Source organism: Drosophila melanogaster, chromosome 3R, assembly GCF_000001215.4.
Source record: "Drosophila melanogaster chromosome 3R".
Lineage (NCBI taxonomy): Eukaryota > Metazoa > Arthropoda > Insecta > Diptera > Drosophilidae > Drosophila > Drosophila melanogaster.
The window spans coordinates 21,496,161-21,513,034 of NT_033777.3; the positions used below are offsets into that span (position 1 = coordinate 21,496,161).

Here is a 16,874-nt window from a genome sequence, read left to right on the forward strand (position 1 = left end):
ACCAGAGACGTGGGGCGCCGTTCACTTCTCCCCGTTCGCCTTGAAATTGGCAAAATATTTTCCCCGCACACACACTACTACACCTACTTCAGGCCTCAAGTCTGATCAATTATTGATGCGTTAATTTATTGGTTGGCAAATTGTGTGGCCAATTGGCTAAAACAAAAACACACGCATTCAAGCCATTTTGGGCAGCCTGGCCTAATCGAAGTCAAGTGTGGACAGACGGATCGAGTTTCAAAAAACAATCACGACGGCCTTGCTCTGGAAAGGAACTTAAGTTCGATTTCACCAAGGATAGCACCCTTCCTTGCGTTGAGGGAAATCACCGAATGAACCAACCCACATATCGAGATACCGATAGCAGTGATGGCAAGGTAGTATTTAGTGAGGTACTGACAAAGTATGGATAGCTATTTGAGATGCGATTTAAAAAACCTTAAAGCTTGAAACTAGATATGTTTTTTAGGAGTTAGGGAAGGAAAGGTATTAGTCTATATTCCCTCCTTATTCATTAGCTAGTGGACCATCTCTACCCGTATATGGCGATGTCTTTGGTATTCATACAAAGTATTCCCGGGTATGTTTGCATTTTAGATTCGCATAAAGGTAAAACTGTCACCAATAATAGCCCAGCCCTGACCGCACATAAAATCCTTGCTGCGCCATCCTGAGAGAAAGTGAGACAGATGCCTGAAGTCAGAGAGGGAGCGCAAGAGATGGCTATAATCAGTATTGGCATTTTAAGTGACACTTGGTCTGCAGAGCTCGGCAACCCCCACAAGCCCCGCTGTCACACCAATCTGGATCACATCCCCCAACCCCAACGGCGAACCAAAGTCGCGCCGTGCTCCGCCATTTGTATATGAGCCAAATAAAAATGCATACCAAATGAGGTTGGCAGCACTGCCAGGATTTCGAACGGCAGGAGCGGTTGGAGCGACTCCTGGGGCGGTATTATTCGGAGGCACTTGCGCCAAACTTTGCTGCTGAATATTCCATGAAGTTGCCAATAAAGTCAAGTGGCAACGACTGAAGCTGTGGCTGCACCAGTTACAGTGCATACACTGAAAGAAGTTCGGGCATTTATTCCAACTAATTTGGTTTTACCTTCGGTAACAATTATAAAATTATATTTTTTCAGACATTGATTATTAGGAATATTCAGCTCTGAGAAGTTAAAACTCCAAAAGTACTGTAAAGATAACAATTAGATTCCAGAGGTTGGTTTTATCCTGTATCCTTACCCTATAAAGCTATGAGATTGGAGCTCCAAGGTTTTAGACCAAGCGGGTACGCCAAATCGGTGATCCTTTAGGTGGGTACTAAAAAAATATCCTACAACTAAATATAAGGATTTTCACAGAAAGTCGACAAGCAGTTAACTGATTTAAAGTTAATTGAATTTCACCAATAATCTGAAAGACACAACCTATTCTCCCAGTGATTGTGTAGATACACTTAGGCTAAGTTTGTTCTGGTTGTTGCTGTTTTGTCTGCCACCCGACTGCAGTGCGACGCTGCATACTAATTTTCCACAGCCCTGCCACCGCCCATCGCCCACCGTCATCTCGTTCTCATCTTGGAATCGGAACCACCACCACCAGCCTCTTAGCCATCTCCTCCTGCCCCTGCATGAATGCGATGTGGTGGTCTGAGCCTCATCATTTCGTATTCATACCAAGCACCAATTCCTCGTCGTTGCTGCCGCTGCAGTTATTGTTGTTGCCTGCTATTAAGTGAAATAAAAGTAAAAATGCAATAAAAATGTTGGCCGCCTCTCGTTTTGCATTAAAATTGCATTACAATTGCCGTGGATGGGGCGCTGTTGTTGCTATCTTTGTTGCTTTTATTACGGCAATTGTTTCTGCGTTGTTTCTGCCCAAATGAAATCCAATTAGCCGACTACAAGGCCTACCAACCAACGACTGCCAGCAGCAGCAGCAAAACAGCAACAATGACATTGCGAGGCGGTACGAAGAGAAATGGAGTTCGCCTCGTGACTTTTTCCAGAGTCCTTTCCACTGCCAAGTGGTGTGCGTGTGCTTTTGTGTGCCTTGCCAATTGAATATGCAGTAATTGCCTTTCTTCATTTTTGGCCATGATTTTTTGCTCGTGTCTGACACAGAAACATGGCCAGTTAAGTGCAGAAATGAATATTTATAGTCGTTACTTCTAGGATCGGACTCCGTTTAAATGCAAAGTGAACGGTTTGATTCTGCAGCCCACTCTCAAGAAAAATTGAATAATAATCAAATTATGAATAATGATATTATAAAGATAGGTAAAGATATGTAGATATAATTAACTAACATAATTTAACATTGAACAAAAAGCTGCATATGCAGCTTAAAACCAGTGATCAATATGTACATACATTGGCACTCTTTTAAATCACAGAATAGTATTTGTGAGGTACAATATAAGACCTTAAAGCAAATCATGTTTAAGAGTAACCAAACTGTGCAAGTAGAGATATAGTAACCCTTTATTATGAAATATAGATATAATTATCCTCTGACCAGTAGCGAATCTCCTAAGCGTAGTAATGCATTATCCAAGTTATCGCAAATAGGATTTGGGATTTTCATAACATTGCCTTATTCTGAAGGGGTTCACATTCCACATCTCGACTCAGCTATCTCAGCTAATGAAAACGGAGTACGCAATCGCTTCTGGCCACACACACGCATTCCATCCAGGCCGGCTAGAACAACACCTGAAACTGAGACTAAGACTAGGACCGAGATCCCGGCCAGCGATGAGCAGTAACATGGCTCGTGCCCAAGAAAAACTGTCAATTAACCCGTGGGGTGAACTTGTGGAAAATGCCAGAGCTGCTGCATCCACTGCATGCCGCGCAATTTGCATTCGCATGGCCGGGGCAAATGGATTGGATTCCTGTGGCTTCAGCTCGAGTCTGCTTATCGCAATCGCCGCCTGCCAAATGCCAGGCGATAGCGCGTAGAACTCTTGGCGCTAATAAAGATCTCAGTAGTAAGCGGTGTGAGGTGGTGAGGGGTGACATTAGGCGGTGGTGCAGGGCAGCCCTCCTGGCCAAATCCGCTGCTTTGTGAACTCAAGCTGACAGAACGCTATTTCCAATTGTGCTATTAATCTGCCACATTTGCACTTCCGCGGAAAAGAGTCGGCGGGCGGATGTGATCTCTTTCGCTCGTCAGTTGGCTGACTCGCTCTGCAGGGGTGATTTGCGGGCGAGCGAGTGAGACAGAGCGAGGCAGAGTGGTAACGCTTGGCTAACCTGAAAATAGAAACAATCGAAATAAAAATACATTCTCTTCATGCTCTCGTCTAATAAAAAACCCCAAAAGCAAAACGTTTTCCATTTAAAATGTCGTCGCAACTGCCAGCGGGAAGTGGACGTCGAGAGTGGCAAGTGTGTGGGGCAAACTCCGGCCAGCGGCCAATGGCGGTTGGCCGAGGCCACGCCCCGTGGCTCAATTACCGACCAGTGCTGCCCATCGGCGGGCAGAGCGAAACCTGTTTCCACGAGCGAGAGGCAGTCAGGCGCATGTGCGATCAGAGCGGGATGGATGGCTCAAGGGTGGACCAACCAGAAGAGGCAGGTTGCTGGTATTATGGTAGGTTAGGTTCAAACAAGGTGGCAAACTGGCTCTTAACCGAAATAGGAAGGAAGTCGGCAGCGGCGTCGACGTCGGGCAACTGGTTTGACTTGTTTCCGGCTCACTCCAACAGCCCAAACCCACCAGCAATCGGCAGAGGCAGCCAAGTCGGCAGAGGGCAGGCAGAGCAGCGGCCGTCGGCACAATTTGATTGCATTTATGAAAAGCGTTTTCGCCCGCTAGCACGCGTCCGCTCCCAGCTCGCAATTCGCCATCCGTAATCCGTAAACTTTAATCCGTAGACCGTAATCCGTGAATCCAAAGCAGTTCTCAGTTGGAATTTCCCGCAACGGGTAGTGCTTAAGCGCGGAAACTGAATTGAAATCAATCGGACGATTAGTGTGTGCTTCGCGGTTGAAACACTCTACATCTAACTATTAAGAGAAAAGAGTGCCCAATAAGATTCGAAAAGTGCAGTGAGCGAGCTCCAAATTGGCGCCACTAATTGCCAAAATGTCCAGCCACGAGGAGGATGACCATGAGCACGAGAACGAGCACGGCGAAGAGGTGGAGGAACAGGAGATCCACGTGGATGTGGACTCGGACTCGCGGATGTCATGTGGCAGCGGATCCGATGTGGATATGGACGGCGGCAGCTGCTACGACGAGTCCGAAACGCCATTGAGGTGAGAAGGAGAGCTTTTAAATAGAACCAGGAAGTAGGAAAAATGTCCCAAAAATATAGATATTATCAGTATAGATATACCATAAATAAGCAGATCTTCCAATTACAATAAGACTTCTACATATACATACATATATTATTTTTTTAACTAGATTGTGATAAAATGCTTTGGCTTCCGTACTACTTACTTAAAACTGAAGAGGCCTTTTTTTTTAAAATTCATTTTGGTAAATATTTTTCAAATATGAATAACGTCTGAATTTATGTACGTTGCAAAATCGAACAATAAAAAATATTTTTGGTTTAATTGTATCGTAAATAATCTGCTACACTAAACTTGAAAAGAGATTGCATCTCTATTAATAATAATAATGGCTTTACTTTCAAATTATACGATGTACAAACATAATAATTGGTCTGAAACAATTCATTACGGAAAATCCCCAAAAAAAATATATTAAAGAAAAAGCTCAGTTTTTCGTTTACTCTTGATGGTTATGATCATCATGCAAATTAATAAATATTTTTTTGTAAGTACTGGGCTTGATTTAGTTGGCCACATTATTCGTTAATTACTCATAAGTCAAAATTTAGATCGACAGCAATTTGATCGACTAACTGAGAGAAAAAGATCTATAAGCTATAGTTATAATAGTTGGCATACAGTCTTATTTTATTGCCCTATAAAAGTCAAACAAGTATTGTGGCGGAGAAAAGCTATTTGCATTTGTTATTACGAGCTCATAACTCCCACTGTTTTACGATCTTTAACATTGTCACTCATAATGCTCACAAATCCTATTTTTCGAATCGTGGCTCAACGCCATTGAAATGCGTTGATGTTTAAGCCCCATTGTCCGCTCTTACAAATGGTCCCATTTTCCAGCGACAAAAGGGGATAACAAGATGCCAGAGCATCCAGCAGACCGTGTTAACTGATCCCATTCAAGCGTTTGTGCGCTTAGAAGAACAGTGTGAACAAACCTCTTAAACGCTAATGAATTGACCACAAAGCCACCAAAAGAATCAAGTCGAAATGTCCCATAAAGTGCCAAAGAAACTCCCTGAATTTACATAGTTCACGGATGGCCAGGGTTTCCAATAGACGACGACGATAAAACGCACATTAGTAAGGCGCCAAAAACGGGCTGTGATAAGACATTGGGGTCCATTTGGGGCTCAATCTGGAGTTGGATCTTCGGCTTGAATGCCGGACAAAGACGAAATCGTTTGTCGGATTAACATTTTAATAGAGATCGTCATAAAAATGCCATAAAACCCGCGTTCCAGCGAATGTAGATCACCAGATAGCAGCAAGTTTTGGCCAGTGAAATAATATGTGTTTGCTCATAACTTTTGATATTGGAAAGTGTCTGTGTGTCGGTGGTTGGCGATTTGAGATCATTGTTCCGATACAATTCCATTCCTGTTCCAAATGGGTTTTTACTTTTTGGATTTATAAATTAAATGCCGTGCGTGACTTGTTTTCGGTGCGTCAGTTGATGGCATTTGATGATTTATGGGCGCGTATTAAATGCCTCTAACGGCCGTCAGCATTTGCATAATTACTTCATTTCCAGCCGCATTGCGTATACGCAGCGGTGGCCACACGGGTTCTGCATGTCATGTCGTCAACTCGGCTTATCCGCTCGCGTGGGCTTTTGGTTAGTGGTTCCGAGACTGGTACGCACTGCAACAGACTTAATTATAGTCAATGTTCTCAGGCTTTCCCGCTTATCGGGCGACACATTTTAATGAGCCCGCACCTCCAGAGGGCTTCTTTCCCTTCGATTCTGATGTCTTTTCTCCGGTTTTTATTCCCAGCGAGTCCCTGCAGTCGGAGCAGACGCGCTCCTCGTCCAGTGAGAATCTGCCCTTCAGCATATCACGCCTGCTATCCAAGCCCTTCGAGACGAGTCACCACCACCACAACAACAACAACCACCTGCTCAGCAGCAGTCCGGGCTCCAGCAGCAACAACAACAACAGCGGCGAAAAGGGCGAGGAGAAGGAGCTACTGCAGCAGGAGGACCACGACCTGGCCTATAAGCTGGCCACCAGCATCGCCAACTCGACATACGGAAGCGCCGCAGCACTATACTCGTATCCGCATCTCTATCCCTCAGCGGCCGGCGGTCATGTGCTACGTGTACCGCCCCAGAGAACGCCGCTCACCTGGGCACTACCGCCACTGCATCACGCGGCGCTGGCACATCAGGCGGTCAAGGATCGGTTGGCAGGTGAGTGAATAGCAGCGAAGTCAAGAGGGTTTGCCAAATCCAACCCATTCGGGGCCCCCATGTCGGGATGGCCCATGTTCGCCGAGATCTTTCGGGGGAGCGATCCTCCAATGACCCGCGGTGGCAATTGCTACTGTTCCCCAAATAAGCACGATCAGAGAAGACTTTTAAGGCAACATGCCTATCGGCATGTCATTGTTGGCCAACACATTCGTGCACCAAGAGAAAATGTGGCATTTGAAATAAAAGAATTGGTAACATTAAGAATAAAAATGTTATATATGTGCCTACATAACGCGTAGTTGGATGCATTCAATTGTGCAATAGGGTGTAGGAACATAATTTTAAACTTCTTGATAAAACATATTTTTGTATATTCATTGTTGAAAATAAGGTGCGAAGAACGTTGTCTAATGGTCTAAAAGGGCTTACTTACATATTTCCTTATAATATAATTACGATGGTCTATTAGATGGTATTTTCTGTGGGTAAGAAACAGCTTAAGGCTAGAACACAGGTCTCATAATACGAATTTTCGCTCAGTGTACACTCACTCTGGTGAGCTTGGGATGCTAAAGTATAAAAACATGTTTGCCTTCAAATGCGCAATCGCAGCTTAAGTTAAAAACTTAACGCTGAGCCGCCGCCCAGAAGCGACTCAGGAATGAGATGCGCCTTCTTATTTGCATGCGCATGCGCAGTTGAATTTGTATCTGTATCTGTCGCTGGTCCTCTGAATCCGTATCCGAATCTGTATCTGTATTCCATCTGAATCTGCAACTTCACGTGCAGCTGGGTCTTCTGGCTCCCTTTTTGTTAATTTGTTTACATTATGAGCTTCACTTGTAGCTACAAGCGATGGGCACAGCGCGAGCCCTTTGAAATAATGAGACGGCGTTGATTTTATTACGCCTCGGCAGCCGAGGGATCTTCAATGGTGTGGAAGGGGGATCCCGATAGGGTTCGGATCCTATAACTCATAATATTCGGGCCTTTTTCGGCCTTGTGATGTGGAAAAGCTGCTTAGGAGCAGCGCAGCCCGGCAATCTGACGGGCTTTTATGGCCGACATCCGCCCAGTGGTTCTGGTTAGCTGTTTGGCCTTTTTCTTCATTTTAGTTATTTTAATGAGCTGGTTTACATGACTTTTTAATTTCGCGCTGCGCTCGAAAAGGAATTAATTACGCATTGGGCGGTCGCTGGGCTCAGCGAGTGAGTTTTCTGTCCTCGCCGGCTTATTTATCGCCGCATACCGCACTTCACATTTGAGTCCAACTGACATGGTCAGCTTTTAATTAGCCAGTCGAATGCTGGCGATCCGAGGGCTGCATATCCATATCCATACTTGTGTGTATATCCGCCGAGGAGGGGCATTCGATCGAGTGGATCGTATAGAATGGAATGGGATCGGATCAGTCACTTCGAGTCGACTATTCCACCTGAGGGGCACACTTATGAGCCCGCCGGGTGATCCAAGCTTCTGCCGCTCGGTTTCGTTTTGTCAACATCTTCGTTTTCGTCTTGGTCTTGGTCTCGGCCAACGTCTGTGTCTTTTTGTGTTTATTGTGTCGCTTGCCTTGTGGCTGATAAGCTGGCGCCTTGGCTTTTTTCATTAACAAGACAAACGAGCGTCCAGGGTGCGGATCCGATCCGATCCGATCCGATCCCTTCCCGCGACCAAAGTGCTCCTCTCTCTTCCGCCGGGGCCCTTAGCGCCATATGATTAATAACCATCGCATGTTAATTCTCGTTATTTTTTGGGAAACTACGTCGCAGCAGGCGCCAATTACTTTTCGGCCATGCACGCCCTAATGCAGTTTCATAACAGCCATAATAGCCTGATTGGAAGGGAGTTGGGCTTTTGTCACGACACTTGCCCACACGAATGTTACCAATCAATGGCGGAGTAGGATCTATAGGCTAGTGTATAGAAATTCCCTTTACTAGGGAGCTCCTTTAGTAATTTAGTATTTAATATTAAAAAATGATGTAAACTCCGTGAGACTGTATACTAATTTGCCATTTAACAGTTCCCATTTGCATGCGCTTTGATTGGTTACGTGCTAGTCTTGAGGTAACTAGTATATAACTAATCCAAATCACTAGCAAAGGTCAGAGTGCAGCACTTTTGAAAAGAGACCAAAATAGCGGAGTGGGAGGAAACCAGTCCCAGCCACAGGCCGTCATCAATAATGCATGCTAAAAGCTTTTTGCATTATTTTAGGTATTTCTGGTGAGACTTCTCGGCCGCAGCCACACACTCACCGCCATCTGTATCTTAAAGATACTTGTGTTAGCTTGTGCGAAACATCATAAATAAGCTCGGTGGAGCACGGTGGAGTGCCGGAAAGCTATAAAATTATGCTTATGCGCCTTAACCTCCCTCTAAGCGGATATGTTACATCCTTGAAGGATACACACATCTGAGCTGCGGCAGAGGGGAAAATCCCGAGGCTGCTGCTTATGTGGTGCGATAAATGGCTTTTTATTGAAATTGATATTGCCTGAAATATTCAAATGATCGGCAAGCCACAAGACCTCCGACCCGAAAACCTTTGAAAAATTTATGCACCCAGCCTCGAAAGTTTATCCCCTGGGCGGGAAAAGCCCGAAAAAAGGGTTACCGAGAAAAGTCGCAATAAGATGCATGATTTGTCAGCTTAACACCCGCCATTCGTTCGCCGGCATTTGATGGCTTTTGACAGCCCAACGCCATTTTCCTACGCCAACTTGGACACCCATAAACACAACTCAGTTTCAATGGGAGCTGGTCGGGTTTAAAACGAAAAGTTATATGCACATTGAAAAGGTTTTCATACTTTAGAAAGTATTCCAAGGGATTGGGAAAATCCGACTTACGCTGCAAATCATTGAACATTTACGCTCCAGTTAACGAGTTGCGCGTGTATTTTCAAAATCATGTTGAATGTATCGCTAAAGTTTTTAGGTTCCTTAAATAAGTTAAGAACTGAGAAAGCAGTACATTCTGCTTTATGCAATGCTAATGAGCACACTTGAAATTAGATCATTTAAACATTTGCCACCTTTACTGAAACTACACGTATTTTTCTCTACCAGGAATGATATAAACAAATTGCTTTTTGCATAAATGTATTAAGATTTCTTTCAATCATGTTTTTTCGTTGTCTGCGATTAAAATGGCATTCAAAGAATTGAGTGACAGTTGATTAATTTGAATAGTTTTGTGGCATTATCAGTATGGTTTTAAATTAATCATTGCTAAATTGTGTTAAAAATCTTTATTAATAATGAAATAGTTGCTATTTTCCCGGCGGCGTTTGGCCATTAAATTGCACAAATGCTGACCAGCTAATTTCCCTCCAATTTTTCACTTGACCTCATCTGCGGATCAGTCAGTCGGTAATCCGGTTTCCTAATTGTCTCTCGTGTTGCGTTGTTGTGAGCGAGTGGCCGAACGCCTTACAGTTTCGGCGCGCACTGTGCCCGCCTTATCGCGCCCAATAAACAACAAAACACACACAACGGCGACTGGCAGGAATTTTAAAAGGTTCAGCGCCAGCACAGGCTCAGCCACCGTTCCGCGCCCGAATCCACAAATCGAGAAATCCACAAACCAAAAACCCAGAGATCCAGACTCGGACACTGGGTCACTTATGCGTCCTCCGAGCGCGACTTTATGACTCAACCTCAATCCGAATGGAAATGGATGTCGCGTGCTTTGTCTACAAGAGGCGGCGATAAGGGCTCCTGCTAGACCGCCGCCCGAAACCTCAATCCTTGGCCATTAGGCAGCAAGGCAGCGAGCCAGCGCGTCAGCGGCCTCCAAATTGATTTCCCAGCGGGAGGGGTCGTATTTAGCCACTTAGCCATTTAGGCAGCCAGGTAACAGCTATGAGCTAACAGGTATCGAGTAGCCAGCAGCGCTAAGTACTCGCAGGCGCACAGGTGCCGCCGCGCAACTCCGGAAGCGGCGCTCGGAAATGGCCAGTTATCTAGGAATTTATTGTTTGCTAATTGCCCGCCAGGACACTTACCGCACGCAGGGGAGACGGATACAGATGCAATCGCAGGACTCGCATCTAAAATTCGAGAGGGTTTCCTTGCTGAAAATTGTATAACAAGCCCCTTGTTTAAAAGCGTTTCAAGTCTAAGAAATGATAAACATTCCCATTTTGTGAGTGCACTCAATTGCTTATCGGTTCTTAATGAACATAGTTACTTAACAAATTGAAGCTTTTCGAATAAGCAAGAGCATAAATCTTTTACTATTGCCGGTATTATCTTTGGATATGGAAAGTTTCATTAAAACTTAAATAAGAAACACCTTATAGAAAATGCTTCTATACTACTCTAGATGCACATATTATTAATTTTTTGGAGATCATCCCTTCAGTTTATTATATGACTACAGGTGTATGTAGAGAGAATAAAGAGAATCTGAGCGAGCGTTATTAAGTACTTAACATCCCTCTCGTTACAGCTGCCTTTCCGATCGCCCGACGGATCGGACATCCCTACCAGAATCGCACGCCGCCGAAGAGGAAAAAGCCACGCACATCCTTCACGCGCATCCAGGTGGCCGAGTTGGAGAAGCGCTTCCACAAGCAAAAGTATCTGGCATCCGCGGAGCGAGCGGCACTGGCCCGCGGACTGAAGATGACCGATGCCCAGGTGAAGACGTGGTTCCAGAACCGACGCACCAAGTGGAGGTGAGTGTCCAGATTTCCAATTTTCCCTTTCGCAGCGCATCCCGCTGGGCTAGAGGCAAAAATCAATACCCATACCCTTGAGCAGCTACTGTTTTTCCGTGCTTGGAAGTGCTGACAGCTTGACACTTACCCTCTTCTATACCCCCCACCCCCCCGCTTTTTCGTTTTTTACGTGCCGTTTTAAACTACAATATGCACAAAAGGCTTTTGTTAAACAGACCGAGGGCAGAAAATAGCCGACGTGAAAATGCCCTAGAAATGCGTGCTTAGTAATTATTATTATTTTATAGTAATTTAATGATGCTCGTTCAAACATTTCATGTAATTTTATTTCTCTTTCTTTTTATTTCAAATAACAATCCGCCAAATAGAAACATTACTGTAGATTAAGTTCGTTCATACTAAATTTAGATAATTATTCTTTGTATAATTCAGAAACTTTCTTCTTACACGGCTAATGCCCAGTACGGTGTAACTCAACTAGATTATAGGGCATCAAAGCCCGACGCGCATAAACGGGGAGCAAATGGCTTATACAATATGCATGAGCACATTAAATGAACAGCACCCAGCCCCAAGAAAAAGGGGAGCATATTTACGAGGCTTACGGAGAGGGGTAGGTAGCTGCATTTTGTAGCCACAAAGAGCGCTCTTGTTAAACAAGCTAATTGCCAAGTTTTTTATGGCAGTTGCAATGCCTGGCTAACTATATGGCTTAGAGTCGCATTAAGGCAGACATAGCACTCGTATTAAAAAATTCCATTCAAAATCATAGTTATACGTTTTGTAGTTGCAATAATTACTTGGGCAGTTAATTCGATTAACATTTTGATACACCAATAAAGTGTTATTACGTACTCTTGCGAGCATACTCTACATAAATATGACAATTTTCTAATTATTTACATTTTCCGAATTGGTTACTTACATTGTATTGTATCAACATTATTTCTTTTAGTTTCCTTTTAAATAATTGGGTGTACCAAAGCTAGGTGTCAGATGACAAAGGAATTTCTGATTTATGTGGCCCCTATTAGTAAAACTCTTGTACTCACTTTCACATGCAAATGACTATTTATTTGAAACCGAAATTAGTCAGACAAAACATGTGCCCAATTTGGCGGGGTATTGATGCGTGATATTGCGTGCGCCTAATTGGTTTCTTTTTTATTACCGTCAACTAAAAGTATTTGAATATGAAATTATTTGAGCGGATGAGTTCGGATAGTCTTGCACTCATATGCGATTAGTGGCCGTCATAAAGACGATGGCAAATGGCGGCTAAATGGCCGAAGTTTCCCACTTTCCCAGGAAAGGGAGCAGGGAAAGCGGCAAGTCGGGAAAGCAGCAAGGCGGGAAAGCTGGCGGGACGGCGCTTAAGTCGCGTTAATTGCCGCTTAGCAGGCGGCGTTTTCAGGCATTTCAGACATTTTTAGAGCCCAGTCCTCCTGGCTTATCAGCCATTTTGGGCCTATTCCAGCTCGTAAAAATTAATGATGTAAAACGCAATTTTGTTAACGGCAGCGTCACCGGCAACCGCCTCGGCCACGGCTCGTTTGCGGTTAAGTGAAATGGCAATGGCACATTATAGTTGCCATGATTACGAGGCGGCACTACTCGTAAATATCCAGGGTATATGTAATGTGCTCACATAATTGCCTTAATGCACACTGCGCTGCATTTGCCAGTAATTTGAATAATTAGCCCTGTCCAACGTGGCGTATGTGCTATGTGCCAGTTGCCCATTAGACAGCAAATAAAGATTGCGAAACTGTTGTCTCTTGCCCAATTCTTAATAAATAGCAACTCGTTTGCGACAAGGTGAGTGCCTCATTACGAGAATTGTCTGTATATTGAGTGATTCGATTCGATTGGATTCAACAAGAACAGCAACACTTGCCATCAATTATTAATAACAAATTGTGCGGCCAAATGAATGAACTCCTGTTGCCCGTCACTGTCTGACAATGTGTTTAGCAAAAAGGCAAGAAAAAAAGACGAGGAGCAATCTGCCAAAGCAGATACATACACAACGCAGATACAGATACAAATACGGATACAAAAAAGTGTAGCACACTTCCGGGCGTTTTATCCATGTGGCTCCGAAACAAATGGCAGAGTCGGACTTCTGTCTGGGTCCTTTTCCCTCATTCTCCGGGTCTATAACTCAATTAGTTTTACACCCATAAATCAAGCTGCCGCTAAACCCTTTTTAATTACACGCTCGTTCATCATCCGAAACATTTCCATCCCACTCAAAAATATTCTTGCAAAATCTTAGTTTAGCTTAGCTTAGCTGGTACTTCATGGTAATTGCCTGGCATGTGCGAAAGTTTTCCTGCTGAAAGCTGGCTAATTAAAAATTTACACACATGCCAGAAAGCAACTTTGACCGCAGAACAAAAATCAATTTGACTGAAAGCAAAGTTTTTGCGGCCGGAGCCGAAAAATCAAATAAAATTAATTACAATGGCGAGGGCCATTTGTAAATTAACTCGCAATCTTGTTTCGCCCGTCGGCACGTGTCCTGCGAAGAATCTTCAAGTTGGTGGTGGGCCGTTCCCTTGGGATCTTGGCCTGAAAGCTCCTTGGACGCCTTGGCCAGTCAATTGATGGTCTGGCTAAATTGTTATGTCTTTGGGGATAATTACCACAGGACCTTTTTGGGGACCGCTATCTTCATCTCGACTTGCCGACATCGTTCGCGTGCAATGTGTGAAATGATTTTAATTACCAGGACATGACCGGAAAAGTCTTAAACAGCAGCTGCCTCCGTTGGCGACAATTGGTACCCTGGGGCGGGGGAGCTAAGGAGATTTATGCGCCGGGTTTTAATAAACATTTTAGGCTAATGTCGGGCCATTACTTATCGCGGATGGCAACAGAAACTTTCCACATCAACGCGATGGCGCCTAGAGACTAACATTTAACATTTGTAAAGCGTTTGTTACATTTCCCAGCATCGTGCCCGAAGATAAATTACAATCGTGTCTCTGTCTCAACCCCAAACAGCGAATTAAGCCCGCACACATCCCAAGCTCACAGAGCCGGCTTCGTTAGCCTGGCCTTTTTGGAGTTTTTAATCAATTTTCGTTGAATTTTTCATGCGGTAGCTGGTAAAAATGCTGCCCGATAAAGCCAGCTTGAAGGCGAAAAGGTGAAAAAGTAAAAGCGAAGTGCTTGCTGCATAATAACTCACTTCCAACGCGAAAACGACAATTGAATTGTTTTGCCAGCAATTGGAAATCGGGGTGTTAGTTGTGTTAGTTGTGAGTAAGAAAGCAATTTGCAGTTAAAAAAAAAAACACTTTTCAGAATTACCTAAAATAAATGTATAATTGATTAACTAAAGATGTTATAGATCATATTAAATGAAATCATTTTGCTAACTAGCCATATATCCACTTCTCATTTAAGTTGGCTGCTAGTCAGCCGTAAAGACACAAGCTAGTTATCCAATTTGTGGGCCCAAAAGTTTGCACTAAACGCCCAGGCTAATGTATTTTTAATGAAGCCCACTTGCGAGTTACGAAAGCGTAGTTTGAACGATGACAATGCTGATGAAAACCTGAAAACCGTAATGAAAGCATATTAAACAATAATTATGATATATGTTTGCCATGTGCTAGCCTCGCCTAGTTGTGGTTATAATTCGGGCAACCCCTTCCTCCGCCTCTTTAGTCGAAACATAAGAACTTCATTAGCTCATGAAATATTCAAGATGGCGCAGAACAACCCCTAGCTCTGCGGGGGTGGATATACCACTGGATGGAGCATCGCTTGTGAAGTGGAGGTGGAGGGTCTCTCCGGTGCTCGGGCGGTGGTGGTGATGGTGGTGCGGGTCCATGGCCACAATTAGAGCAACATGCTGCGCAAACGCGGGCCGGAGTTGCTGCATCTGCAGTGCAATTCAGCCCTGAATTATTTATCAGCTGGCAGGGCACAAGTTGGAAGTTGGGGGAGTTGGCCAAATCCCTTTAAGCTGGGGGCATTCAAAATGCAATTTACGTACACAGCTCCAGCTCGGCACAAAATTAATTTTCCATTTTCCGCAGAAACAAGCACAATCGATGGAGCACTGTGCCTGTACAGCAGTCAGCATATTTGATTTGATTAGTTTTAAATGGTCTTTGTAGGCCGCCCACATAATGACTTGATGAGCCCCTGATTAGGCCCCAATTGGACAGGTGTGAGCCACTGAAATGGGTTTGCGGCAAATTGGTTTTCCATAATGAATATGTACATTAGGCGATACTATTTGCCAGATAAGATTCACGGTCATCCAATGTATCGATTGAGCCGGGGCAGATGTTGCAACTTTGAAATTCGTTAAATAAATTCAATCCGAACCCTATATCCTATACTTCCCATAAGCAATTTCGTAGTAATTAGGGGGAATATGTCAGAATTTAAATGTTAATCAAGGAAATGAATTAAGAGTGGATCAAACTATCACAATTTTTAATGTATTCTAGCAAACGTCACCACTTTCATTTTCTTTGAACAACTTAAGTTTCATAAAAAGCGTATAGTACAGAACTTCCAAAGAGAACTTGAGCCTTACGAAACACAAGTTATCCTTATTAAGCCTTAAACCATATTTCAATAATATTTAAATAGATTCTTAATGAAAGTTTTATCCATGACCTGGCCAGTTACTTACCATTACCTTCTTTTTCTCCATTTCAGACGACAGACGGCCGAGGAGCGCGAGGCGGAGCGGCAGGCGGCGAACAGACTGATGCTGTCCCTCCAGGCGGAGGCCATCAGCAAGGGATTCGCGCCTCCTTCGGCACCCCTGGGTTCCCAGGGGGGCGTGAACGGGGCACCGCTGGCTGCGTTGCACGGACTACAGCCGTGGGCAGAGGCGTCGCATGCGGCGGGCTGCTAATCGGGGCGCCATCGGCGGACGGAGCCTGAAGTTTGGCGGGAGCTGGTTTATTTGTGATACACTTCGCTTTGTACATAGTTCGGATGAACGGACAGTTTGCACTGTACTGTACATAGGAAAGAGGGGCGTCGCCTCGAGCGCCCACTGTAAATACCTAGCTTTACTCTGTAGTGACGCTTACCTAACCGATGCCGGGATGACGAGGATTTGCGATGGTGACCCCGAAACAGCGCTTTAAGTTTGTGTAGAATCTGGAATTTCCGTTTTGCGTTTCGTAGCGGTGCATTTAGGATCTTAGTTATTGTTCGACAGTTTCGACAGTTCGGCAGAAGCAAACCGCATCTCAAAACGTCGCAGTGAGCTTGGAAGCCACATTTAGTAATAATATATTTAATATACAAAATTATATACGGATTGTAATTGTAATGTATTGTAATTGTAACATCTGTCTGTAGGCTTAAGCGAATGGCATTACCTAGTATTATAAATTATGAACCCTAAAAACATGTACGATTATTGAAAAGTAGAGAGGATGAGCAATGAAAATAAACATATTATTGAATCAAAGAACAGAGGTATTTGGTTTTGGCTTTTTTACAATAGTATAGAACTGGATCTTTCAGTTCTGGAGAATAAGTTTCTTTTGGTTATTTGACCACATCAATTCTTGTTTGGATACCAAATAGGTAGCAATTGATAAAAAACTCCCCCAAAACAAACGAAATCAAAAGTCAGGGGATGTTTCCCTGCCTTTTCAGTTGAGTTCCGCATTTAATCGGCTCTG

The 16,874-nt window shown here is 44.0% G+C and overlaps 1 protein-coding gene and 1 long non-coding RNA gene across 2 annotated transcripts; one reads left to right on the forward strand and one right to left on the reverse strand.

The window, feature by feature from the left end:
* Positions 1-2,471: 2,471 nt before the first annotated feature.
* lncRNA:CR44032 (long non-coding RNA:CR44032) lies at positions 2,472-3,245 on the reverse strand. The gene has a single exon (NR_125223.1). It is a non-coding gene; the product is annotated as a long non-coding RNA:CR44032 (long non-coding RNA).
* Positions 3,246-3,825: 580 nt separating this feature from the next.
* C15 lies at positions 3,826-16,654 on the forward strand. Its single transcript, NM_057525.3, has 4 exons — positions 3,826-4,270; positions 6,094-6,509; positions 10,971-11,199; positions 15,889-16,654. Exons 1-4 carry the CDS (start codon positions 4,098-4,100, stop codon positions 16,088-16,090), a joined length of 1,020 nt encoding a protein of 339 aa, NP_476873.2. The 5' UTR covers positions 3,826-4,097; the 3' UTR covers positions 16,091-16,654.
* Positions 16,655-16,874: the final 220 nt, after the last annotated feature.

Bases quoted from the DNA above. Each gene is read 5' to 3' on its own strand.
- C15 (NM_057525.3), top strand. From the start codon at position 4,098: ATGTCCAGCCACGAGGAGGATGACCATGAGCACGAGAACGAGCACGGC. The intron at 4,271-6,093 runs GTGAGAAGGAGA...TTTTATTCCCAG, and splicing joins GAGTCCGAAACGCCATTGAG to CGAGTCCCTGCAGTCGGAGC. The intron at 11,200-15,888 runs GTGAGTGTCCAG...TCTCCATTTCAG, and splicing joins AACCGACGCACCAAGTGGAG to ACGACAGACGGCCGAGGAGC.